The sequence below is a fragment of the Jatropha curcas genome, chromosome 9, assembly GCF_041381405.1.
Source record: "Jatropha curcas cultivar XTBG-Jc1 chromosome 9, XTBG_Jcur_1.0, whole genome shotgun sequence".
NCBI classification, from domain to species: Eukaryota; Viridiplantae; Streptophyta; class Magnoliopsida; order Malpighiales; family Euphorbiaceae; genus Jatropha; species Jatropha curcas.
The window spans coordinates 10,687,729-10,715,192 of record NC_143159.1 but is presented as its reverse complement, the minus strand read 5'-3'; the positions used below and the strand labels follow the sequence as shown (position 1 = coordinate 10,715,192).

General features: G+C 30.8%; 1 protein-coding gene across 1 annotated transcript; it reads right to left on the bottom strand.

The window, feature by feature from the left end:
* Nucleotides 1–320: 320 nt before the first annotated feature.
* On the bottom strand, nt 321–27,146 carry LOC105631098 (tryptophan aminotransferase-related protein 4). Its single transcript, XM_089726287.1, has 7 exons — nt 26,845–27,146; nt 26,456–26,756; nt 25,891–26,186; nt 24,073–24,353; nt 23,115–23,366; nt 20,400–20,602; nt 321–476 (listed from the first exon to the last, which is right to left on the bottom strand). Exons 1-7 carry the CDS (start codon nt 27,144–27,146, stop codon nt 321–323), a joined length of 1,791 nt encoding a protein of 596 aa, XP_089582413.1.
* Between the last annotated feature and the right edge of the window lie 318 nt (nt 27,147–27,464).

The window sequence follows — 27,464 nt, the reverse complement described above, 5'->3', positions numbered from 1 at the left end:
CGTGATTGTAACCAAGATCGTGCCTTGTCCCTAAGAGTGAAAGGAAAGAGTCTCAACTTTATGGCATCTTCAGAAATGCCTTTTTTTTTTACGGTATCGCAAATCTCTAGGAAATTTGTGATCTGAGCATTTGGATCTTCACTAGGTAAACCTCCATATTGAATTGAGGTGGAAAGCATTTGAATGATTGCGGGTTTAATTTCAAAATTGTTAGCTTCCACTCTAGGTCTAGTGATACTTGAGGTTGCTCCATTGAGAGAAGGTGTTATGTAATCTCGCAATGTGCGGACATTAGGTTGAAGCATGTTTTGAGGATTGTTCTAAGGTGGAGGATTGATTTCAAGATCCATGTTTGCTTGCTGTTCTGGTCTGTTCTCACGTGCTCTTCTAGCAACGTTGTTTCTACGGTAAGTCTTTTCAACTTCTGGATCAAAGATCAAGGGTTCAGTTCTTCCTGACCTTCTTTGCATAAAAACCTGAAATAATCTTCAAAAAAAAAAAAATAAATGAACAAAAATGAATGTCTAAATTAATAATAGGATAATTCGTATTGATATTGGTAACACCAATCCTCGACAACGACGCCAAAAACTTGACAGTGCTTTCGCAAGTGTACGAAATCGCTACAAGTAATATATGATGAGTAGAATATCATTCCCATGAGGATTGTATACCAAGTACCAAAATTGTGTTAACCTATTATTATTTAAACGATAAATGAGGAAATTGTTTCAAGAATATAAAGTAAAATTAAGAAGAAGTCAAGCAAGCAAATTAAATTTGATTAAAGAAAGCAAGGATTAAAAACTACTAGGGATTTTGATTTCACTTAATTCTATCCAATTTATTTTATTAGTTTATTAATCAATTTTAATTATTCAAGTAGGGGAAACAACTCTAAAATCACTAACAAGCTCTCCCGATGTATTGTTAGTTAGTTTAATTCCTTTTAACTACCTATCTTCCGATAGCACAATCAAACATGAATTAAATCATTAAGTTTTGTAGTTTGTTTATGAATTCATAAATTAAAATTGTTAATTTATGAAAAACCCCCATGAGTCAAACCATATAGCTTCCGTATCAAGTTATCTCATGTGATTCATTAACTTTTCCATATCCAAAATCCTTCTTTCGATAGTGATTAATGAAATAAATCAATCCAGAGGAGAAACTCTGCCTGGAAGCATTAAGTTTATCAATAAAGGGTAAATTATTATTTAGTCCCTCAGGTTTTACATAATTAACCAACTAATCACAGGTTTTGAGAAAATATCTAGCTAGTCCCTCAGGTTTAACTCCGTCTAATTAAAAAGTCCTTCCGTCCGAAAAGTTGGTTTTTTTCCGTTAATTATAGAGTAAAAGACTAAAATACCCCTCCCCAGCTGACGTGGACCATAAGGGAAAATTATTATCTAGTCCCTCAGGTTTTACATAATTATCTAACTAATCCCAAGTTTTGCGCAAATATCTAACTAGTCCCTCAGGTTTAACTCCGTCTAATTGAAAGGTCATTCCATCCGAAAAGTTAGTTTTTTTTCCGTTAATTGAAGACTAAAAGACTAAAACACCTCTCCCTAGCTGACGTGGACCAGTATGAAGCGATAAGGGAGGGGATTGTATAAACTAAAAGACTAAATAATTTACCCTTTTTCTTTTTACCCCAAATTATCATCATAGTTTCTTTTTTAGAAAAAAAGTAATAAACATAATTTTCTATTTTATTCATATTTAATATGCAAATTTTATCAAGAAACATTACTATTATCATTGATAAAATCTAAAAAAAAAAAAAAACAAAGTATTCCATCTATTCATAAATACTTTTAATGTTTTTATGGTAATTAAGTAAGTAAATTTATTCTTATAAATTATAACAAAATATTAATTAATTTTATTACGTAACCTTAAGTAAGAGAGGAGACGTTATATGATTTTGGAAAATTATAAAAATAATTATTAAATTTAATATAAATAAGGATAAAATTGAAAAAAAAAATTAATTACTCATTAATATTCTAAAAAAATATATATTTGCGGAGAAAACACCGGCTCTAAAATAATAGTTATTTATAGATAAAAAAAGTAATTGTCTCCATCGACTTTATATGAAACTCTTCAATTTTCATTTTTAAATTTAGCGAAGCTAATTTTCCTACTCGTGTAATTAAGCTTAGTCTATATAATTCTACATGTGCATAAAATTATAGGGAAAATTATTATTTAGTCTTTTAGTTTATACAATTCCCTTCCTTATCGCTTCATACTGGTCCACGTCAGCTAGGGAGAGGTGTTTTAGTCTTTTAGTCTTCAATTAACGGAAAAAAACTAATTTTTCAGACGGAAGGACCTTTTAATTAGACGGAGTTAAACCTGAGGGACTAGTTAGATATTTGCGCAAAACTTGGGATTAGTTAGATAATTATGTAAAACCTGAGGGACTAGATAATAATTTTCCGTTATGGTCCATGTCAGCTGGGGAGGGGTATTTTAGTCTTTTACTCTATAATTAACGGAAAAAAACTAACTTTTCGGACGGAAGGACCTTTTAATTAAACGGAGTTAAACTTGAGGGACTAGCTAGATATTTTCTCAAAACCTGTGATTAGTTGGTTAATTATGTAAAACCTGAGGGACTAAATAATAATTTACCCATCAATAAATCATAACTTGAACAAAGAAAAACAAATCTAATATTATAAATTAGAAAAGAAATTAAGCTACATCAAATTCCTAGTATGAGAGTTTAGTTAGACATAGTAATTAATTAAAACTCAATAATACTTGATAAATATTCCATAATCAATAAGAATAATGAAATAAATAAATAAGATTAAGAGTTTAGAAATAAGAACTAGTTAACAATTGGCTTCGGATGACTTCCTTGAATCTTTGCACAACTCTTGAAATACTTGAACTCTTGAAGAATTGAAACTATATACAAGACTAAGAGAATGAGATGAGATAGAATGGAATAGAATGGTATGATATGGGGATCATAAGGGGATGGATATACAATGAACTCTTCTTCCCTTTATATAGACTTCTTGGGAGGGAAATCCACATAGTTTAGGGAATAAAGTCCACCTTTGTTAGGAAATAAAGTTCTCAATTAAGCCTTAAATTTCTCTCAATCATGACTTGCCCATGTGCATAGATTAAAGCTTGATTTGCATGTGAAGGAAGTATCCAAGGTTAGCTCATGGAAATGGTGGGAATTGGTTGGCAATTTTGACTCAAATCAGCTCTTGGTGTTTAGCACGGGTGTGCTGTGAAGCACAGTCTGGGCATGCTAGATCTTGGCTTTGTGGAAGGATCAGCATGGGTCGTGCTCAAAGGCATGCTTGAGTGAGGTCTTGTGGCACAGGCGTGCTTAATAGCACGGGCAGGGCGTGCTAGGCTCTGAAAGTCCAGTGTAATTACAACACGGGCGTGCTTCAGCGAGCAAGCCCTTGGTTGATATCTCCATTGTGGCACGAGTGTGCTTAATAGCACGGGCATGGCATGCTAGGCTCTGGAAGTCCAGGGTGTTTGTAGCATGGGCGTGCTACCTAGCACGACCCAGGCGTGCTAAAGGCTAAATATTTTGCTTCATTTTGTCCTTTTCTGTGCCAAATCCTACAAATTTTCTTAAGATCAAGTGGTTGTGTTTAAAGGAAGCTTTTGAATAAAAATATAACAAAATTAAATAAAAATTAAGTTAAATAAATAAAAGATACTAAAAATCTTAATAAAAATTACATAAAAAATACTATAAAAATAACACTATCATCATTATTTTTTGTTTTTGACCAATATTGTGATATACTATTTCATTCACTTGAGGGAATGAAAATAAATTTTATTATGTAAATTAAATGCTTAATTTTTGCTAAATAAAAAAAAGAGTGAAACTAATTTAAAATCCACAATCGATATGTTATAATTTTTGTTTCGATAATGCTACCGCAGGAGCATATTCAAAAGTACAAAATATTATTCATGTTTTATGAATAAAATAAGTGAATATTTAACTGTCAAATATCTAGTGGAAGAAAATTATTGTTTTAGTGCAATCTTAACTGATTCCTTGATTTTCTTCCTTACTTTGCCTTCAGTATACATGATATCTACATATAAAGATAAATAATTCATATATATTAAAAGTTACAGATCTAATTTTTCAGGATTTGACATGATAAAATAAAAATAGCATATTAATTTGATTTTAAAATTATATTTTATATAATCACCAATCAAATATAAAATCCAGTATTGAGTTTATATTTATAATTCAAATATAAATATATACGAGGCAAAATTATATATAGAATTACCTTTCAAGCATAAGCAATCTTAGATATACAACTTTTAACTTTGGTTGTCACAAACCATAAGTTATTATCTCTTTATCTGATTTCATCAAGAAAGCATTGTAGAAGTTGATCAAGAAAGTAATACCACAAAATCAAAGAAGTGTTGGAACAAATTCATATAATTTGGCTAGAGCTTGATGCTGATAACGTGTTATAAAAATATAAACAATATAAAAAATATAAAGAATATAGAAAAAGTAGAGAGAAAGAGATTTCTTGTAGTAGAATCTTAATTACATAATCCAAAGGATTAAGGAACTATTTATAAAATACAAAATATAATCCAAAAAATAGAATTTTATACATTAAAAGATATAATCATTCATTCTAAAGGACATAACTCTTTATTCTAAAAGACATGACTTTTAGAGAAATAAATAATTTTTTTAATAAATATAATGGACGTCCATTATATTATATAGTTTTATAACAAATATAATTTTTTCACTTTTTTTTTTTTTTTTACTTTATTATATAAGCCTATTACCGGTTACATCGAGAGGATTTGGTGTATTGTATTGCGCAATATGATCGTAAAAAATAAATGGTTTTTCCATAAAAAATCATCATTTTAACTGTTAAATATTCATAAGAAGACAAAACTACCCATGTTTTGTGCAAATCCTTACAATTATAAATTAGTAAGTCACTTTCAATTAGATTGGTATAAATCCTGAAGTAATTAGATTTTTGGAATTCTTATTAATTTCTTTATTTTCTCTCTTTCTTATATTTTCTTTCAGTTCTTTATTTTTTATCTCCTTTCTTTTTGAATTCTTTATTCTTTCTTTTTTTTAAGGAAATAATCTTTATTCTTTTATCTTTCATTTTTTTTAATTCTTACCTCTTTCCTTTTTTTTTTTTTAAATTTAAAGTTTTTATTCTTTTATCTCTTGTTTCTTTCTTTTAAATTTTTAATTTTCAAGTCTTATTTCATTATTTCTTTTATCCCCTGGACAAAGGAGATGGTCGCTGTCTTCTTCAGCTCCACCTGCTTTGGTTCAAAATTGAATTTCTTCCATTTTCCAAAAATGACAAAATATAGAAAAGTATAAAACATAAAATCAAATTGGGATTAGACAAAATACGTATAAAACTTAAAAACAAAGAGAATAATATTTAAAAGAGAGAGCGAAAGAGAGAATAATTTTTACTATAAAGAGATGCTCTTTTATCAATTAGGTATACGTGTGTTGTTGATATTTTTACTCCATATAAGAAGTGAAAGATTTTACTTTCCGTTGGAATATATTTTTCTTAGGAATTTGCATCAATTCAACGAGAGTTATTATAAGAATATAGGTCTTATTCAATAGCATTTTTTCATGTAATTTTTAGTGTTTTTTTAAAGATATTTTTTAATATTTTAACTAAGTTAAAAACATTACTTTTATTATTTATAGTATTCGGTAACATAATATTTATATAACATTACTCATTTTAACGTTTGATAAAACACTAGTTAAATAACTGAGCTACTAACTAACAAATACTAAAACAAATAATTTTATTGTATAGTCACAATGTTTTTGTTTACAATGTTTCTAACATATATTTTGATTTCCAATAAATTTAAAATTTGATTTAGCTTTTTCTTATATGTTTAGAAATTTATATTAATTAAGCCTAAATTTAAATTAATAAATACCCCTCCGTTCCATTTTGCTTATTTGTTATTCCTTTTTTGGATATTCCAAAATATTTGTGAGTTTTCTAAATTTGTAGATGTAAACAATTATTTTTTTCATGATAACCTTTATGATTCTTTTTTAGGCGGACTTTTATTAATATATTAATGAGTTAAGGGTAAAAAATGGCAAAATAACTTTTATTGACTAAATTCTTAATATACGTGTTTTGTCAAATGATATATCTTATTTTATAGTATTTTTAGTATAGTTTTTATTAGGATTTTTAGTGTTTTTAATTACTTTAATAAGTTTTTGTTTAGATTTATTTATGTTTTTGATTAAGTTTCCTTGATCCTTGATAAGCTTGATTTGAAGGGTTTTTAGCAGAAAAATAGGCAAAATTTATAATATTAGATTTGCTTTTCCTTGTTCATGATATAATTTATTAGTGAACTTAATGCTTCCAAGCAGAATTTCTCTTCTGGATTGATTTATTTCATTAATCACTATCGGGAGAATGATTTTTGATATGAAAAAGGTAATAAATTACAAGGAAATAATAACTTGATGTAGAAGCTATATAGTTTGACTTATGGGGGTTTTCATAAGTTAATAATCTTAGGTTATAAATTCATAAACAAACCATAAAACTTAATGAATTTAATTCATATTTCATTGCGCTATTGGAAGATAGGTAATTATATCGAATTAAAATAGCTATCAATACATCGGGAGAGCTTATTAGTGATTTTAGGGTTGTTTCCCCTACTTGAACAATTAAAATTGATTGTCAAACTAATAAAATAAATTGGATAGAATTGAGTAAAGTCAAAATTTCTAGTAGCTTTTAATCCTTGATTTTTTTTTTCATTAAAAAAATTCTTGCTTGATTTCCTTTTATTTTTTCTATTTCCTTTAATTTAAATTCTTAGATTATACTCTTCTTATTATCGTTTAAATAATAGTAGGTTAACATAATTTTGGTATTTAGTATACAATCTTCGTGAGAATGATACTCTACTCATTCTTTATTACTTATTGTTGCGATTTCCTACACTTACGAAAAAGTCTGTTATCAAACCATATAAACAAAATGGGATGAGGGAGTATAAAATATAATAAAAATAATTAGATTTCATATTTTATCAAATTACAACTATCACATTTTATTGTCGAAATTGCATCATATGCCAATATTCCATGACTACTACTCAGGTGGAAAAAAAAATCTAATTTTATGATCACTTTTCGAAGCAAACATTCACCATTAATATATTTAATTATATAATAAAATATATAGAGTTTATAATGAGAATATAATCTTCAAGATGGTCAAATGATTTTGAATGAGTAAAAGAACACTAAGAACGGTTCAAAAAGATCAAGACCCTACCACTAAGCCATCAAACCATTTCAATCACTATTAAGGAATTCATAAATCATATGATTGATTGATAGGCTAATTAATAATGTTGCATAAATTAAAATTTTGAAATTAATATGCTAATTAATAATTTAGTAATATAAATTTTTTTGCTACTTACTAAAAAATCTCCAAGCATGGCATAAAAATTAAACTAATAAAATATTTTTTAATTATGTATTTTATTTTATATCATCTATACTTTTAAAGATGGAAAATCCTAATTGTAGTAATTTTTTAGATTAATAATATAGTCAAAATTACTATTCATTGAATAAAAATAAATAAATAACTTAATTATTTTAATTACACGTGTCTTAAATATCATATTATTTTAATTCTAAGCATAATAACTATAAAGCTTAAGAAGCTCTAGTTAGAAATTTAAAAGATGAAAATTTCGAGCTTGTTATAATCCGAATCTAAGAAACTCCGAATAATTCTAAGTAAAATAACTATAAAGCTTTAGAACTTTTAATTAGAAATTTAAAAGTTAAAAATTTTGAGCTTATTATATTTCAAGGTTAAGAAGCTCCATATAATTCGAAGAAAAATAACTATGAAATTTAAGAAGTTTTAATTGGAAATTTAAAAGTTAAAAATTAAAAATTCCAAGCTCATTATATTCTAAAGCTCATTATATTCTAAGCCTAAGAAACTGTGATTCAATTTCAAGTTTAAGAAGCTCTAAGTCTTAAAACTTAAGCCTAAGAAGCTCTAATTAAAATAAATGAGCATAAGCAGCTCAACCAACACACAAAAACTGGTTATCAAGCTTAAGTAGCTCGATTAAAATGTATATGCCTAAAAATCAAAAGCTAAGAAAAGAAAGAATCATGTTTTGGACAAAAGGTTTAGCTAAATCAAAATATTAGTGTCACAATCCAAACCGGTGATAACTTGAATTTAAATATAAATATCCAACACTTATGGAGACATAAGATAGAATATATAATAAAACAATAACTTTTATGCTTTACAGTTAAACTTAAAGTTAGAGTTCAAGTGGGACCCACACACAAATGAAAAGAAAAAAAAAACGTGGTATTTGAAAAGTCAAAAGTTGGCAGCCAACGATTCAAATATTTACATGCCATTTGACAAAATGCACGGCGCTCTCAAATTGTCTCTCATATCCTGCCTAGAAATAGAGTCAGAGTCAGTACGCACAACACACACAGAAGAAAGAAGAGAGAATATGTAGAGAGAGTTATCGAGTTTTAGAAAGGGTTTCCTAAAATTCGGGGAGAGAAAAATAGTGAGGAAATTATTATGGGGTGTTTTTTGGGAAATACTTTGAGTGCTATTATTTTTGTATTACTCTCTTTGTGTACCTACTATTTTTAATAGTGGAAGAATGATTCGGATTTTGTCCCGTTGACGTAGCGCTAAACAGTTGAGGGTGAACCACGTAAATTTTTGTATGTCACAAGTTTACTTTTCCGCTGCGTTAATTTTCTCTTAATTAGTTGAAAGGGCCCAATAAGTGGTATCAGAGCTGATGCCCAACAACTGATATCAGAGCTGATTCCTAACAAGTGGTATCAGAGCCGAAGGTTTCGGCAGGTCCAGCCGGTTAGATAGCGGTACCGGATCCATGGATATATTTTGAAAATAAATATATCACGACGAAGAGAAAATTACGCCGAGTCCATTGGTGCTGTCCGCTCGGAAAGACGTTGCAGAATCGACTTAGTGATGAATAGTAAAATAGTAACTTGCGGTTGATGGTGAATAGTTACTATTGGCGTTACTGTTGCTGAGCCCGGCATTGTTAAGCCCAGCACTATTATGTATAGTACTATTCACGAATACAGGTACTATTTACGTATAGTACTATTTACGTGTACAGTTACTGTTCATACATACAGTTACTATTCGAGTATACTATTACTATTCATGGTCACTGTTCATGTATACTACTGTTCACGTATACGGTTTATATTGGTGATGATATTCTGCACAAGTCAAAATGGACAAGCAAAATGACCAGTCTGAATGGCGCGTATTACCAAATGAGAGATCTCCTTATGGTAATTAAAATGCATTTGCCTGTGTTTAGTTGAACTAAACCGGAAGGGAAGACTGATGAGGAATGGGCTTTCGAGCATGTGTCCAAATCTCAGTTAGTAGATTTGATGATGAATGTTTCTGTAGCACCTTCAGGAATGGTCAATGGAAGCTCACAAAAGGTTCATTTGTGGTAGCTAAAGACCAAAAGCTGTACGTGATGCATAACTCTCCCAAGGCACGTTGAGTGTAGCAGAGAATGATAGTACAGTTGAATTGTGGCATAACGACTATGTCACATGAGTAAGAAAACTCTGGCAAGAAAGAACATACTACCTGGATTGGATGAAGTGTAACGCCCCAAAATTTTCGAATCTTAAAATGATATTATTTTATCGGGTCATGAATGGTGCTACAGAGAGGGGGATAATATTTTATTTAGACCCGAGGAAGATATTGAGTATAATTAACTATGAATGGATAGTGATGTACTGGTCTGTGAATAGTACAACCGGTCTGTGAATAGTACTACCGGTCTGGGAGTCGGTATTATTTTGGTCCGGAAAAATTACTATATATGTTTTATATTTTCTTTAATATTTTTGGTGTATGATGATTATAGATTCCTTGAAAAGAATGTGTTTCGAATATTATGCATATGTCGATGGATATTTAAAAGTGCTTGTGGTATGTTGTGTTGAATTGGAGTTTTGGGGGTTTGGAGAAAATTGAAAGTGTGTATATTTTCTTTGTGTGGCAAGTTAATTTTTAGGGGAAACTCTTGCAAAATTTTCGTAGGAATTTCCTTAAACATTATTTTTATAAAAACAAAAAAAAAAAAAAAAACAAAATGTTAATTACTTGCCTCCTTATGAAAATTTAACCACTTCTAATTTGTGATCTAGCTTTAATAAGTGACATAAGACGGTGCTCTGGCACCGATTGTGGCATCCGCCGTCTGGTTCTTCAGGATTGGTCGGTGGGTGTTACATGAAGTTCACCTAGACAAGTGTCCTGATTGTATGGCGGGAAAGCTAAACAGAGTAGCTGTCAAGATTACCTCTCCTTCTAGAATGAAGAATGTATTAAATCTGATTCATTCAGATTTGTGTGGACCATTGACAATGTCATATGGTGGAAATCGATATTTTGTGATATTTATCGATGACCATTCTAGGAAGACCTGGGTATACACATTGAAGTCTTCTAAACCTGGTTGAGAGACAGACAGGCAAGAAGTTGAAGTGTATCAGGACAGATAATGGTGGAGAATACACTGGGCCATTTGATACTTTCTGCAAAGAGCATGGCATTCGACATCAAACGACACCTCCCAAGATGCAACAACTGAACAATTTGGCTGAGAGGATGAACAGAACTTTGATGGAGAGAGTCAGATGTATACTCTCACATGCAAAGTTGTCTAAAAGATTTGGGGTGAAACGTTACTCACGGCAGTTCGCTGTTCACTCTGTTTCCCTCTACAGTATGATACTCCAGAGAGAGTATGGTTAGGAAAGGATGTTTCCTATGATCATTTGCGGATGTTTGATGCAAAGCCTTCGTACATGTCCCAAGGATGAACGGTCTAAGCTTGATGTCAAGACTAGACGGTGTGTATTCATTAGCTATGGCCAAGACCAATGTGGCTATAGGTTTTATAACCTAATCCAAAAGACGATTATCAGAAATCGTGATGCTGTATTTGTTAAAGATTAGACTATTGAAGATATTGAAGCAGAGTGCCAATAGATCTGATGAAGACTCAACAGACATACAGAGAGTCCCTCCAATAGAACGCAGACGAGTTGGAGATGAACAAAATGTTCTACAAGAACAAGTGCTAGAGTTAGAAAATCCAGAAGTTCCTAATCAGAATGAACCAGATGAAGATTATGGTGTTCACGTTCAACCACCAGCACCGGAAGGTTCTCAAATATTAAGAAGGTCTAGTAGAGTCAGACAACCATCTACTAGATATTCAGAAAATGAATATGTATTGATGACTGACGGGGGAGAACCTGAATGCTTTGAAGAAGCAATGGAAAGTGAACACAAAAGGAACTGGATTGAAGCCATGCAAGATGAAATGAAATCCTTGCATGAGAATAAAACATTTGAGCTGGTAAAGTTGCCCAAAGGCAAGAAAGCTTTGAAGAACAAGTGGGTGTTCAGGATCAAGCAGGAAGAACATAGCTTCCAACCACGATTCAAAGCTAGACTGGTTGTGAAAGGATTCAATCAAAGAAAGGGTATTGATTTTGATGAAATCTTTTCACTAGTTGTGAAAATGACATCCATTCGAACAGTGCTCGGAATGCCCGCCAGTTTTAATCTAGAAATCGAGCAAATGGATGGAAAGACTACCTTCCTACATGGAGATTTGGAAGAAGAAATATACATGGAGCAACCAGAGGGTTTTGTAGAAAAAGAGGATTGTGTTTGCAAACTGAAGAAGAGCCTGTACGGCTTGAAGCAGGCACTGAGACAGTGGTACAAGAAGTTTGAGTCTGTTATGGGGAGCATGGCTATAGAAAGACTACTTCAGATCATTGTGTTTCTATTCTCTGATGATGACTACATTGTTTTTGCTCTATGTGGTTGATATGTTGATTGTTGGTCAGAATTCTAGCTTGAAGAAACAGCTAAGTAAGTCTTTTGCCTTGAAAGACTTGGGACCAGCAAAGCAAATTCTTGGCATGAAGATCGAAGAGCCAAGAAATTATGGTTGTCACAAGAGAAGTACATTGAGAAAGTACTTCAAAGGTTTAGAATGGACAATGCAAAAGCGGTTAGTTGTCCTCTTACTAAACACTTTAAATTGAGTTCTAAACAGTGCCCTTCTACGGATGGAGAGAATGAAGAAAAGGAAAGGTTTCATATGCTTCAGCAGTTGGAAGCTTGATGTATGCCATGGTTTGTACACGGCCATATATTGCTTAGTTGGAGTAGTGAGTCGGTTTCTTCCAAATCCTGGAAAGGAACATTGGACTGCAGTGAAATGGATTTTCAGGATATCCAATCACATTTGCAGGGGGAGCCGTGTCGTGGCAGTCAAGATTACTGAAGCGTGCAAAGAGTTGCTGTGTAACAACAGGACCAAGACCGAAAAAAGATCTGCAGGTAGTGCCTTATGTTGAAAGTCTTCCCGACAAAAGGAGGTCGGGCAGCGTGTCCCGCAAAGTTGTAGCGGCGGTACAAGATGGTGGGCAGATCTAATAGATTATAGCTGCAGGGGAGATGATGGCTAACGTCTCCACTTGAGTGTGCGGGGGAAGATTTGTTGTGGTGGTGCCCACTCAAGTGGGACCCACACACAAATGAAAAGAAAAAAAAATGTGGTATTTGAAAAGTCAAAAGTTGGCAGCCAACAATTCAAAGGTTGGCATGCCATTTGACAAAACGAAGAGCCGTGCATTAGAAATGCACGGCTCTCTCAAATCGTCTCTCATATCCTGCCTATAAATAGAGCCAGAGGCAGTACACACAACACACACACAAAAGAAAGAAGAGAGAGGTTATCTAGTTTTAGGAAATTGGCTTCCTAAAACTAGGGAAGAGAAAAATAGTGAGGAAATTATTATGGGGTGTTTTTGGGAAACACTTTGAGTGCCACTATTTTTGTATTACTCTCTTTGTGTACCTACTATTTTTAATAGTGGAAGAATGATTCGGATTTTGTCCCGTGGACGTAGCCCTAAATAGTTGAGGGTGAACCATGTAAATTTCTGTGTGTCACAAGTTTACTTTTCCGCTGCGTTAATTTTCTCTTAATTGGTTGAAAGGGCCCAATAAGTGGTATCAGAGCTGATGTCCAACAACTGATATCAAAGCTGATTCCTAACAAGTTTATGGAGATTTCTTTATTTTCCATGTCTCTTACTCGATAATCAATACTTAACGGCTATATTTCGGTAATTAAAGCCTAATAATTATATTCCGAGCTATAAAATTCCTTCTATTTCTCTTTGTAAAGAACACATAAGCCTCATCTCATCTATTCTCATATTAATATAGTCAATTCTTATCGTATATGATCATTTATTTATTTTTGTAACTATCAAATAGTTAAATATTGTAAATATATATATATATATATACACAAAAGACTTAAAGTCCTAAAGACTAAAGACCTAAAGACTTAAGACTTAAGACTTACACTTTTTAATTTTTATCGTATCTTTGAAATCAAAACCAAAGACTTACAAAAATAAAGCTAAAGACTTTAAGACTTGATTTTAAATAAAGACTAAGACTAATGACTAATGACTAATGAATTACAAGTCATATATATGTAGAGAGCTAAGATTATTACTAGGATTTAAATAAATACAGTTACAAATATTTAAAGATAAATTATAACTGTGAACTAAAATACTATGATTAATTGGGTTTATATGAATACTTATATAATTCATTAAGTATGATTTTACTTCAGAATTAACATACAGTTTACACAATATTTCTGATGTGGAAGATCAGACTAAGCTGCATCCACAGAGCATACTTATAACAAATTTAATCAACAATTTAACACAAAGGTTTAGGGTTCCTGCAACCTTAACCTGGGATCCCCAGAATTAAGTCAGAGTGTAGAGGGAGAAGAGAAAGGTGCCGTAAACACGGACTTATATTCGTAGCAGTTTAAGATAAAATACAAACTTTATTTACTTACAAAATATAAATACAAGATTTAAAACTTAAAAGAGTTTTAGATTTAGACTTTCTCCAACTTGAACGCTTACAGCTTGAACTAGGAGCGAAGAAGGAGAGAGGGATTATGGTTAATTTAACTAAAACTAAACTTATGCCTTCACAAGGGGAGAGGCTCCCTTTATATAGAAAAAACAAAGAATCTTCTTTCCTGTAGACGGTTTATTTTTTACTGTTGATGCATATTACTCTGTTTGTCACAGAATTTTACTGTAGAGAAATAGTGCTTGGTCGGCCATTGGAGCTTACCTTTTACTGTAGAGACACGTGAAGGAATAAGGTTCCTTCTGCCTTTTAATCAGATGAGGACGAAGTGTCCTTCTTTTTCTTTTCGTTTCTTTTCACTTTGCTTTTTTGTTTTAACTTTGCTTTTCCTTTTTCTTTTTTGTCAGTTTTACTTTTTACTATTATTGATTGAAGAATATCATCATTACTATCTTTACTTGAAACAAGGGAAGATGATGATGTTGACGAAGATGAGGACGCCATGTCTGCCCATTTGGCTTTGCCTTTAAGACTGGGTTTGGATGACGATTTATCTGAAGAAACTGCTGGCTGTTTACTTGATGAGGGTTTTATTGGAGAATCTGAACCTGTGGAAAGCTGCTGGAACATTTCCTGGCAAATTCTTTTATACTCATCAGGTGTTTTAGCCGCTGCTAACCTGGCTTGACACTGTGCTTTTTGGATTCCAAATGTAGGTTGATCCTTTAAAGCAAGAGTTGTAGCATAGGTTAATGCAGGTGTACCAGAAAGTTTAGTTCTAATCCATTGATCGATTTTAAGTTCAGTGGTAGAGTTCTTGAAAGAGCCCCACCATTTAATCTTGTGTCGTTTTACCAACATAGGAATTTGAGTTCCTATGGCATACTGAGTGTCCAAATACCATTGATATACCCAGGGCGTAAAGAAGGCCATACAATAGTACATTAAGGATGGAATATGGGCTTCTTCAGGTCTAGGTTTATAATGGGCTTTAAAGTACTGATATAAAGAGATGATAGGAGGAGGGAGAATATCATTGGATAAACCCCTTGTTTGCCACCATTTTTTAAACCAGTTTGGAATCTTTAAATCAGTACGAAAAGACTGATCAAAATAAATTAACCACGAATGAGTAGCAGTGGGATTTTGAATATAGAAAACTTTTTCCCATGCTTCTTTATAGTCAAAATAATTATAAGTAGTACTATGCACATGCTTATATAAAACTTTGAATTTTACGGGAGTATAAAGGGATGGAGCAGGCCAATCTTTAGGATGAATAACTCGTTGGATTTTTATAGAAGAATACAAAATAATAGATTTATTTTTAGGATCAAAATTATGTTTAATTTTTATAGAGTCAGTATCAAGTAAGATATTATGATAATATTCCTGAGGTTTTGAAAGATCATTTGGAGTAAAATACCAATCCTCAGGGTAATAGTGTTTTAAAATTGACCAAGGATTAATATTATTATACCCATCCTCGATCTCAATTTCATAATCAAAAATATTTTTAATAAACCATTTATGTATACTTTGAGGAGTATACTGGATTTTTGGCAAATCCACAGCCATCAACGGATTTGATAAGTCTTTACTGTCTACCGTTTGAGACAGACTAGCCGTACCATGAACAGGTACGATCGTTTTAAGTTTAGAAGACATACCTGCATCCTCTGTGGAAGAAGATGCTATACCTTGCAACGCCTTTAAAACTTCAGGGGATTGACTGAGTTGTTCAATCCATTTTTGAAGATCTTTAGAGGTTTTAGTGTTTAAAGTTGGGGTTTTAGTGAGGTCTTCTGAATGCTCGGAAAGAGCTTTAGTGGGTGAGTCAGAGTCCTCTTTAATGGCTTTACCCTTGTCCTTTTTCTTTCCCATTGTGCTGTAAGAATTCGCGAGTAAGAAAGTCTGGAATATTATTTTTATTACCAGGAATAAATTCAATATCAAAATCAAAAACACTTAATAATGCCTGCCATCTTGCAAAAATTTGTTTAGAGGCAAGATTTTTAACATCTTTTGTAAAACATCTTTAGCAGATTGACAATCAATACGTAATAAAAATTTTTGGTTTAATAAATCAGACTGAAATTTATTTATACATAGTACTATACTCAAAATTTCTTTTTTAATAGTGGAGTAGTTAAGTTGAGCGGGAGTCCAATGGCCTGAAGTGTATTGGATTATACGCTCTTTACCATCAAGTTGTTGCTTTAAAATACCACCATATCCTATATCCGAAGCATCAGTTTCAACAATTTTAAATGCTGTAGGATTAGGAATATATAAATAAGGTATTTCTTTTACTAAAGATTTTATCTTTTGAACTAATTGAGTATGCTTTTCTGTCCAAGGATGAGGATTTTTACATAATCTAGCATGCAATGGTTTTATCATGCAATTTAGATTAGGATAAAAATCAATAACATAATTTAAACAACCAAGAAATCTTTGTAATTGGAGTTTATTAGTAATTTCATCTGGAAATTTTTCTCCAAATACCAAAGTTCTTTCTATGGGTTGAATTTTACCTTGCTCAATATAATGACCCAAAAATCTAATTTTAGTTTTAAACAAGTCCATTTTAGTTTTACTTAAGGCCAAACCATTTTGCCGAATTACCATACAAAATGTTTTTAAGTGTGTGAAATGTTCATGAAGAGTTGTACTAAAAATAAGTACATCATCAATATATACAATACAAAATTTAGAATAAGGATTAAAAATATCATTCATAATCCTCTGAAATTCAGAAGGAGCATTTTTTAGTCCAAAAGGCATTACATTCCATTCATATTGACCAAATGGAACTGTAAATGCAGTTTTATATCTATCCTTAGGATCAATTTGAATCTGCCAATATCCAGATTTCATATCAAATTTACTGAAAATATTTGCTTTATATAAATTTTTTAGAAGATCTTTTTTATTAGGAATTGGATATCTAATCCATTTTAAAGCCGTATTTAATGGTTTATAATTTATTACTAATCTCGGAACACCACGTTCTATTTTAGCATTTTTATTGACATAAAAAGCCGCACAAGACCATGGGCTTCTAGATTTAGATATTAATTTTTTATTGAGTAAATCCTGAATTTCATTTTTACAATGCTCTATCAATTCAGGACTCATCTGAATTGGTCTAGCTTTAGTTTTAATAGTTTTTTCATCAAAATCTTTTTCATATGGTAAATCTACTATGTGTTGTTTACGATCCCAAAAAACATGTGGATGATCAGCACATAGTTCCTTTTCCATATATTCTTTTAATGTTGTGATTTTATCTTGTATTTCTTTAGTCTCTAATTGTTGTTTAATTTTGTTTAAACACATATTATTTCTTGTATCTTTGAAATCTTCTTCTCTAGATTTAATTAAAGAATTGATCTCTAATATTTTAATTGAATGAGCTTTTAAGAGATTTAATTACTTCTTCTTAGGTTTTTCAGTGAATTCTAACTTAACTGTACTATTTCTTATTTTAAATTTAATACAATCCTCTTTAACTGAATATGGTGTTATTAGGTTTATAAAAAGGGTTCCTAATATAACCATATAATTTATTTGAGGTGATAACAGAAATATTGTGTTTATTTCTAAACCTTGGTTTACTATTTGTGCATCTGTTTTACCTATAATTTCTAATTTAGATTTATTTGCAGTACTTAGTTTTTCATTAGTTTTTTACCAATATCTTTTAGGGATTAAATCTGATTTTATACAGTTTAAGTCTGCACCTGTATCAAACAGTGCAATTGCATCTATCACAAAATCATTTACCTGAATATTTATTTTTACCAAATATTTTCTTGAAGTTATTTCTTGTAATAAGTTTAGAAAATTACTATCTACATCTTCATCTAATTGATTTATTTCATCATTATCTGGTTCTGCTTCATCAGAAGAAGAACTAGAAATAAGTTGAGATTCTAATACCTTTATTAGTTTATCATGAAGTTGAAATTGTCGTTTTAATTCACTAACTTCCTTCTTTAGATTTCTAACTTCATTTTTTAAATTACTAGTGGAACTTTCTGCTTCTACTTTTTTATGCTTATTTTTATTTAATATAGTTGTGAGATCATAAGTATTATGTTGAATTTTAGGAGTTATATCCTCTTTTACTATCTGGGTTTCGTCAAAACTTTGAATGAGTTTTTGAAGGAGTTTAGCTTTAGTGTCTTGGTCATCTATAGAATTTACTACTTCCAAAAGCGTACTCTGATCTTTAGTTAACATATTTATAGAATAATCAGATGAACTAGTTGTTGTACCTAATTCATCAATTTGATTTTCACTTTCTATAACCTCAGATTCTGAAGAATCAGAATCAAGATATAATTCGTGGATTTTATTTAACACTTCTTCATCTAAATGTAATTCATTTAACTTTTTATTAAATTTACAAAATTTTGAAGTATGTCCCTTTTTACCACAATTATAACAAGTTAAATCTTTATAAGAGGTTTTATTTGAATTTTTAGCTTGTTGCTTTCTTTTAGACTTCCTATGGGGTTTATATTTTTCTTTAGAATAAAATTTATCTTGACTAGGTGTAGACCTGTATTGTCTTTTATAATATTTATTTTTATACTATTTTTTAGATTTATGTGTTCGCGAGCATTGCCCATCACATTTCTGTGGAGATTTTAAAGTATAATCAAATTGTTTACAAAATGATCCTAATTCTTTTTTAGTTTTCTGCATTTCATATTTTATTGTTCGTTGAAGTTTTAAATCATGACAAATTTGTAAACCTTCTTTTTGAATTATACTAATTAATTGACCATAAGTTAATTTACTGTATGGTATAGGTTGACCATATTGTTGTTTAATATTGTTCCTAACTTTTTCTCCTAAGAAATAAGGTAGTCCAGCCAAAAACTTTTCTTTCCAGAAGCTTTGATTAGAGTCTTCCCTTAACATTAACCTAGTTAGAAAAGTAGTTTTATATTCTTGAAAATTACCTAAGTGTTTACATTTTAAATTACTAAGTAATTCTGCATTTTTATCTTTTAAGTGAGATGGATCCCCAATAAAATGAAGTGAAATAGTGAGAATTAAAGATGACACAGCATCCTGAATTACTTCACCATTTTCATCATATATAGGTTCACCTTCATCATTGACTTGAATTGAATTTAAAATTTCTAGTTGTTGTTGTTCAGTGAGATGATAGTCCCACCAACCTTTAACTTGTCCAGTAAATCCAGCAATAAGGATTTCTGCAATAGCTTTATCAGAAATAATTGACTGCGTTTTATAAGCATTTGCAGCCATAGTCATTTGTTGCAAAATACTTAATATATTATATTCACTTAAACCATCTATGTTCCATTCATAGATTGTTGAAGCATTATATTTAAATTGAGATATAGTGTTAGGTTTATCAATAATGCCTAAGTCTGGTGTCCTATTTACTATTTCTCTATGATGATTTATAGGATTTAATTCAAATTGTTTAGCATCTTCTGAGTCAGGTTCGCTGACATCAGAGTTGGTGTTTTCTTCTATAATGTTTATATTTCTAGAGGCTTCAGTAGTGTCAGGAGCTACATGTTGAGTAGTTGCTGAATGAACCTCAAGTTTACTCAATTGATCTTTTAATTTATTTACAAATTCTTGTTTACTTGATTGAGAAATTTGATAAGGTTTAAACATGTGAGTTTTTACAGTTTCTTTTCCTTTTATGGTTTCTGACACTAAAGGTTTATCTTCTAACATATGTTCTATTCGTTTTAATTGTGAGTTTAAACAAATTAAACTTGCATTACTAAAGTTATTTTGTTCAATTATCTTACTATTTGTATCATTATCTCGAGCAACTTTATATGGTGCACATATAATTTCATGATCTTAATGTTTTAATTTACTAATTGTTTTAGGAGGAAAATCATTTTTTATTGTTTGTTCATTTACTATCCATTCTGGTCTTTTATCGCGAATAGTGATTGGATTTAAACTTTTATCAGATTGTTTCTCCTTAATGAGGTTATACCAATCAAAAAATTTAATTTCAGTTGAGTTATTTAATTTATAATCTAAATATTCATATTTTAATTCGCCGAAAGTATAAGTTTTTAATATCTGTTTCATTTTTAGTAAATTCTTTGTTTTAGATATTTCTTTTATTAAACTTTTTTCAATATCTTCTTTACTAATAACATTTAATTCTCGGTTTATATCACTAACATTTTCAGTTATAGCTAAAGCTGTTGGTGATTCTCGAGCAGAATTAACCAAGTTTGACTGTTGATTTACATAATTATCTACAGGATTATAAACTGCCTGTGGGATAGAATGACTATAATCAACTCCTTTCATTTTATTTGGAATATCCGAAGTAGAATATCTGGGTTTTACTAAGGTTTGAATAATGGGTTTATTTTCAGGTTCTTTATACTTAGCATAGATTACAGAAGGTATAGAGGAACTAGGTTTATCATTGTCATCTGTTGTAACAGACGAAGATGACCCTGTGTACCTCATACTTTGACTACGATTAAATTTTAATGTTACTTTACCATCTTCAAATTGTTCAATTTTTTGTAAATTGACATTTGGTTTTACTGGTTCTGGAGCAGGAGGAGGTACGACCCCTTCCAATATCCATTCATCTGGAAGAGTAATATCTTTCCATTGAATAGTTTTAGGAATTACTGTGTTAGTTTTAGTTAAGTCTGTTTGCAAAAATCGTGTTTCACCAATTTTAGGTTGTAACTTATATTTAGTTCCAAAAGCTGAGTTCATTGCTTTATAATGAATTTTATATATTAAAGCTATAGGAATTGATCCTATATATATATATATATATATATATATATATATATATACTTTAAAAAAAATATTACCAAAAATTTTTCATCTTAAAAAAAATTGTCCCACCACCTGAAAAAATCGAGTAAATCTACTAACAAGGATCTTGATCACACACTCTTTTCTCTCTCTTCAAATCTAAAAAGCTCAAAAAAAAAAAAATCAAATTAAGAAACGAGAGGCGAATATGAAGTTCGTACTGATTTAGGGGCTACCGACGCCATTTTCAATCTCCGACAAACATCACACGGCTTCACAAAAGCGTCAATGGCCTTTTGGTGTTGTCGGGCAGGCACGTCACCTTATTACCCTACCATGTGAAGCACCTTACATGGTAATGCATCATCGAATCAAATCACCTAATTTTGTACAACAACTATATAATATCTATGTGCAATAATTCTGTTGTTCCAAGTGCTTAAATTATAAAAATACTTTCACGATCTTTATACAACGGATAATTTCATTTAAAAACTTTAATATATTGACACTTTATTATAAAAATTCAATAATAAAAATAACTGAAGTGATATTTAATGTGAAATTACTGATTTACTTTAGTTTAACTTGAATTAATGAACTAAAAACCACCCACTCGTTCTATTTCCCGTTAACTCAAAAATCCTTCTCTTACAAAAGGAATATTCATCTTCAAAATCCAAAGCAGTGAATGCGTTTTCAAACTCTCTCACTCCCTCGCAAATTTTTAGCATCAAAGAGCAATTCTGTGTTTTAACTTTATTTTTCCTTAACTGTAAATATATAAATGAAGAGATATTTAGTGTTTAGGTGATTATCACTAGTGAGAGATTTAAAGACTGCGTGGCTAGAAAATATACCACTATACCTCCCACCAACCGAGTCCAGGAATGCAAAAGCATCATTAGGGTCAATATCAAACTTTTCTACAAACTGCATTTTGGAACTAAAAATTGAAAATAATGAAAGCGAAATGACAAATTCTCTTCCAAGGTGATACGAATTTAGCTATTTGTGTAAACAATGACGGACTTCTTCACACTAGCAGTTCTTTGCACCCGCAAATTGATACTTAAAATGGACAATAAAAAAGCTTGCTCAGCCATGCATATGAGATTTATAATACAAACAACAAACAAACGTCCTTAAAAATCTAAACATGAATACATTAAAAATCCAACATGAATACATCAAAATCAAATAGAATTGAAAATGCAACCACTATCAAAATCGAAACCAAACATGAATACTTTAAAAATCAAATAGAATTGGATTAATTTGACTGACTTAGTTTTTACTGAACTGTACCCAAACCTAAATACAAAAACTGTTGGCCTGTGATCAAGTCTGCATTAACTAGAAAAAATTTCATATATAATGTTAAGAAAAATTATCAGTAATATTGGAAATGTCTAAAAAAAATTAGGTTGTAGTTTTTATTCAGTAATTAGGGGTATAAATGAACCGAACAACTTATGATTTGACTTAATCTAAGATTATTCTAGTTGAGCTATCGAACTTGTTTTGTAGTTGAGTTTGTCCTTGACTCGTTAGTTGAGTCGGTCGCGAGTTAGCTTTATTGAGAACAACTCAATAGGACGAAATTAATTAAATCTATATCATGATGACATTTTTTTGATTCCACAGATTCGAGCTTAAGCTCGAATTCAGCTCATTTGCATTTATACTTGTAATTAGAGCCCAATTCTAAAATAATAATAATAATAATAATATATATTTTTTGAGTATGTGATAAGATGGAATTGTGCTAGGCCAGCTTGAAGCCCATTGCATCGCGAGCCGAGGCTAAAAATGTCCAATATGAGCCCAATGGGTTGGGCTATATCAACCATATCAAACGTCAAGAACGATAGAGGTAAGGATCTATATATCTGCAATACGAAGTACAGTTCAAATTTATACACCCAACTTAGAAAAAAAAAAATTACTTTACAATTTAATCGTAATTAATTAATAATTAATACAATAAAAAATTACATTTTAAATCAAAAAAATCCTAAAATAACAAAATGTTTAGTACCTTGTTAAATTTACAAGTCATCTACTAAAAACGATTAGGGGGACTAATTTAAGCCGTACAAAATGACAATTTGAACACCTTATTTTGATTATTTTGTAAAAAAATTCTAATTTCGTCACTCAACGTCATTGATAAATTGCCTCTACAATTACCACTTCTATTATTATTATTATTATTATTATTATTATTATTATTATTATTATTATTATTTTCTTGATGAACTAATGTCTCCATCCGTTGAAGCAGTAAATCAAAATGGTCTTGGCTCTTGACGAGACTAAGTCTTACATAGTTGCTTTCAGCACCAAATAAGCTTCCATGCCGGCCAGTGATTTTGGCTTCTGATTTTAAAACTTCGAGACAATCTTTATCTTCTTCTCTTTCACACTTTAGCCATGCAAAAGCTGCATATATATGCGAATATATATTAGAAATGATGATCTCGTAAGCTATGATTGGTTGGATGTAATGCAATACAATATAATCAAAGATATAATACAATGAAAACTATAATGCAATGCAATGTAATTGAGATTTACTATTTTGGTAATATAATTTAAAAAATTTAATGTAATGTAATTACTATTCCATTTTTATGTTTATTTGTAAACATATAATGTAATGTAATTAAAACACTACTACCACCAAACATACCACAACCACTCGTTGAGATGGTGGTAAGGTGGAGCGGTGGTGGTGGTGTAATAGGTGATGGTACTGATGGCTAAGGTAGTGGTGGTGGTGATACAGTGGTTGGTGCGGTGGTGGTGGAACGTTGATGGTGGTGAGATGGTAGTATTAAATAGCCTTGAAAGGTAAAATTTTTATTGGGGTAGCCTGATATAATTGGTAATACATTTGCTTGATGTAATCAACAATACATGTGTTTTTTGATGCAATGAATATTACATCAATTGGTAACGAAGATTACATATGTAATCTCAATTACATTAAAAGTTTAACCAAATAATGTAATCAATGTAATGTAATCCCTATTCCATTACATGGTTGATTACATCAAACCAAACATGACCTTAATGTTTTTGTTATCTCTTAAATCAAATGCAAGATAGCTAAATCCTTTGCTTTAGAATAAGATTTAGAATTTACCTGGAGAAGGTGTTTTAATTTTCTTGTAAAAGGAACAGTGATTGTGGTGAAGCTCTTGGAGAGAAAAACGTGTTGACATTGACAAGATGTTGCTCAATTTTCTCCACCGATCTCTCATTGTTTTGAATCCAAATTCAAAAATTCCATTTCCTTTTCCTTCAACAACTACCTTCAAAAGTTTCAGAACTCTTAACTGCGTTTCTCTTGGTACACCATACGTACTTAGACTCATATATTCTACCATCCTTTGGTACACGGCTTCATCCTTTATTATTGCCCATCTACAAATAAGAAAGAGCAGTTCTAAGGTTACAGGTTTTGATCCCAATTAAAAATCAAATTATATATATTTATATATATCTTAGATAAATGGTAAGAATTTGAAAAAAAAAAAAAAACAGCATAAAATTGGAACAATCTTTTAAAAAATATCCTTTTTGATCGGTTTGTTTTATGAGTACATCCATAGACAGGATATAAATAAGTCTAATTCATGTCTTCTATAATTTTGTAAACTTTATACTCCTTCTGACCCATATATATACGTCTAATTTAATTTTCACATAGATTAAGAGAAATTAATTAATATAGTTAAACTATATTTTTTGTTTAGTTTTTTTCAAAAATATCCATTTATAATATTAAATAATGTATATGCAATTGGCAATATGAATGTACATTAAATAGAGGTATATTAAGAAATTAAAAAATAATTGATTTTTTAATTTCTTAAAAAAAATAGACTAAATTTTGGGACAGACAAAAAAATGAAAGTGAGCCTGTATATTTCTTTTAGGAAAAAACTTACCTAAATGGGTTTATGGCCCAACAAATGGATCAAAGCAATGAAAATATTTTTTTTTTCTATTAAAAAAGGGGTATTCTGATCATACAATTAGAAGAAAAAGATAAAGTAAGAATAACTTTTAAAAAATCCATAATTTTATTGGTTTAATCCATAAATGGAGCGATGAATTCAGTCTAGGTAAGTTTGTTTTTGTTTTTTTTTTTTTTTTGTTTTTTTTTAATACGATGTGGAGTCAAATCTCAGAAAAAAAAAAACTTTGTTGCATAGAGAACTTATTAAGAGAAAAAAAAAAACGAAAAACCATTTCTGGATTTAATTTACTTATAATGTGTATGTGCTACGAGCCAAACACTAGATTATTAAACTATAATTATAAACAGACATACTTAATGAAATTATATTGATAGGTTAATACTTTAATTATTGAATGTATGTGAATATAATAGGCATGACTACAGTTGCAGAACTGTCGGTTTCGGTTAAAAAATTATTGCTTCCGGTTATAAAAAAATGGAACCGGAACTGAATCACTTTTAGACGGTTTCTAAGACTAGTTTTGGAATCTGCCAGCTTCGTTTTTTCTTCAGTTTTGAACCAAAATTAAATAATATATTTTAAACTTTTTAAAATATTTTTTAAAGATTTATAGCTTAAATAAATGACAATAATAAATATTATTGTTGAAAAAAACTAAATCAACTAAATCAATTTAATAAAAATTCTAAAAAAATACTTTAAAAAACTATAATAAAACAAAAAAAATAGGTTGGGAGTTTCGTTAAGAACATGTTTTTGGCGGTTTCGATATGGTTTCAATACTGAAACCGCCGATTTGGATTTCAAAAATAAAGAACTAGAATCGAACCTTAAGTTTATAGTTTCAGTTACAGTTTTAGAATCAGAATCGTTGATCACGGTTTAGTGCTCGTTTTGACCAGTTTGATTTCAGTTCGATTCTAGTTTGAAATCCAACCATGGTCATTCCTAAACAGAGAGAAGTTAATTCTTACCCAAATCTAGTGCCAGCATGACCAGTAACCTTGGAAAGTGTAAATATCATGAGGTCTTCATCTGCTGGAGTTGAGATGGCCGTAAAATGAGGCCAATAATAGGCAAGATCATAAATTGTTTTCACTGATGCTCCTTCAAGAACTGCCTTCTTCAATTGACCATCAGGATTATTTGGGGAGGTCACAAACTCAATATAATTGCTTGATGAAAAATCCCTTTTCTGTTTTGAAGACAAAGTGTCTCTATCGAACTTGTAATTTTCAGATTGGAAAAACTCTGTTTGGTCCTTATAAACCTGTTCAAAGAATGAATAAATAAAATCAATATTTCAATTTTCAGATAAACATATTGAATAACTTCAGGGACTAAATATTGAATTTTATTAATTCAAATGTTTATATGAAATTGACTGTTCAATATCATTGGTTAGCTTTTCGAGGTTTAAAAAGATTTTCGATTACTCATTCTAATTTTTTACGGGGATCCTAAGATTGATATTCACTCCTAGGCAGCGATAATACTACAAAGATTGCCTAAGTGGCATGCAATGTTGAGGAAGCTTACTGGGTAATAGGGGACCGAAGCAACAACCCTAGCCGGTGAAGAAGAAGAAGAAGAAGAATAAGAGAGAGCATGCACAGCAGCATTAAGTAGATGAGTAGCTCCTGCTCCAAAAATAATGTATCTTCCACTGGTATTTGCATTACCAACAAAAGAGTGGAGTTTGAGGATCTGAGACTTAAGCTCCTTTGAGATTAAAGAACCATCATTGAACTCATAGCTCATACGATGCCATCCAGGCACCATAACACTGCTGCTCGCTGCATGTTTTAACCAGAACGGCTCTAAGAACATTGGATCTCCACTGCAATAATACACAGGAATCAAATTATGTATATCCAGTAAAGAAAAAGATCAATATAATTATAATTGTGATAATGATCGTTAATTACCTGTCGGCGTCCAGTTCACAATTTGGAATAAGGTGAGAGCAATCAGGACCTTGAAAGCAAGCATTGCATTCGCAAATGGGTTTACCATCAACGCCTAATAAACCATCCAAGAAAGCCCTTCCATGGCCTGAGCATGAAATAGAGGCAACAGCTTCAGCTTCTTCTACTGCTCTTTTGGTCCAATTATTCCTTGCTTCCATTTCTCCATGCGTAAACAGATTAATGAACATGAAGAGATTCAGAATTATTGAACAACTCAAGAAAACAATTATTATGTGTTTAGAGCTTTGAATCTTAGCCATATCTATATTTTCCTTTTCTTTTCTTTTCAATTTTCTTAGTGATCAGATATAACTTTGTGGGGTAAAGGGGCTCTATATATACACACCGGAGCAGGGAAGATTGGCGTTGTTTGGTAGACATGGGAATGAGATTATAATAAAATGATATCCATGTGCGCGAATGTGAAAGCCCTAGGAAAGGAGGTAACTAAACTTAGTTTAAACACTAATTAATTAGTAAAACCTGTACTTGTGTTTAAGAAAACCAGACTATATTTTCTTATTGCAAGTTGTATTCATTAAAAAGGGTACTAATTAATTAGAATAAATTGACTTGGT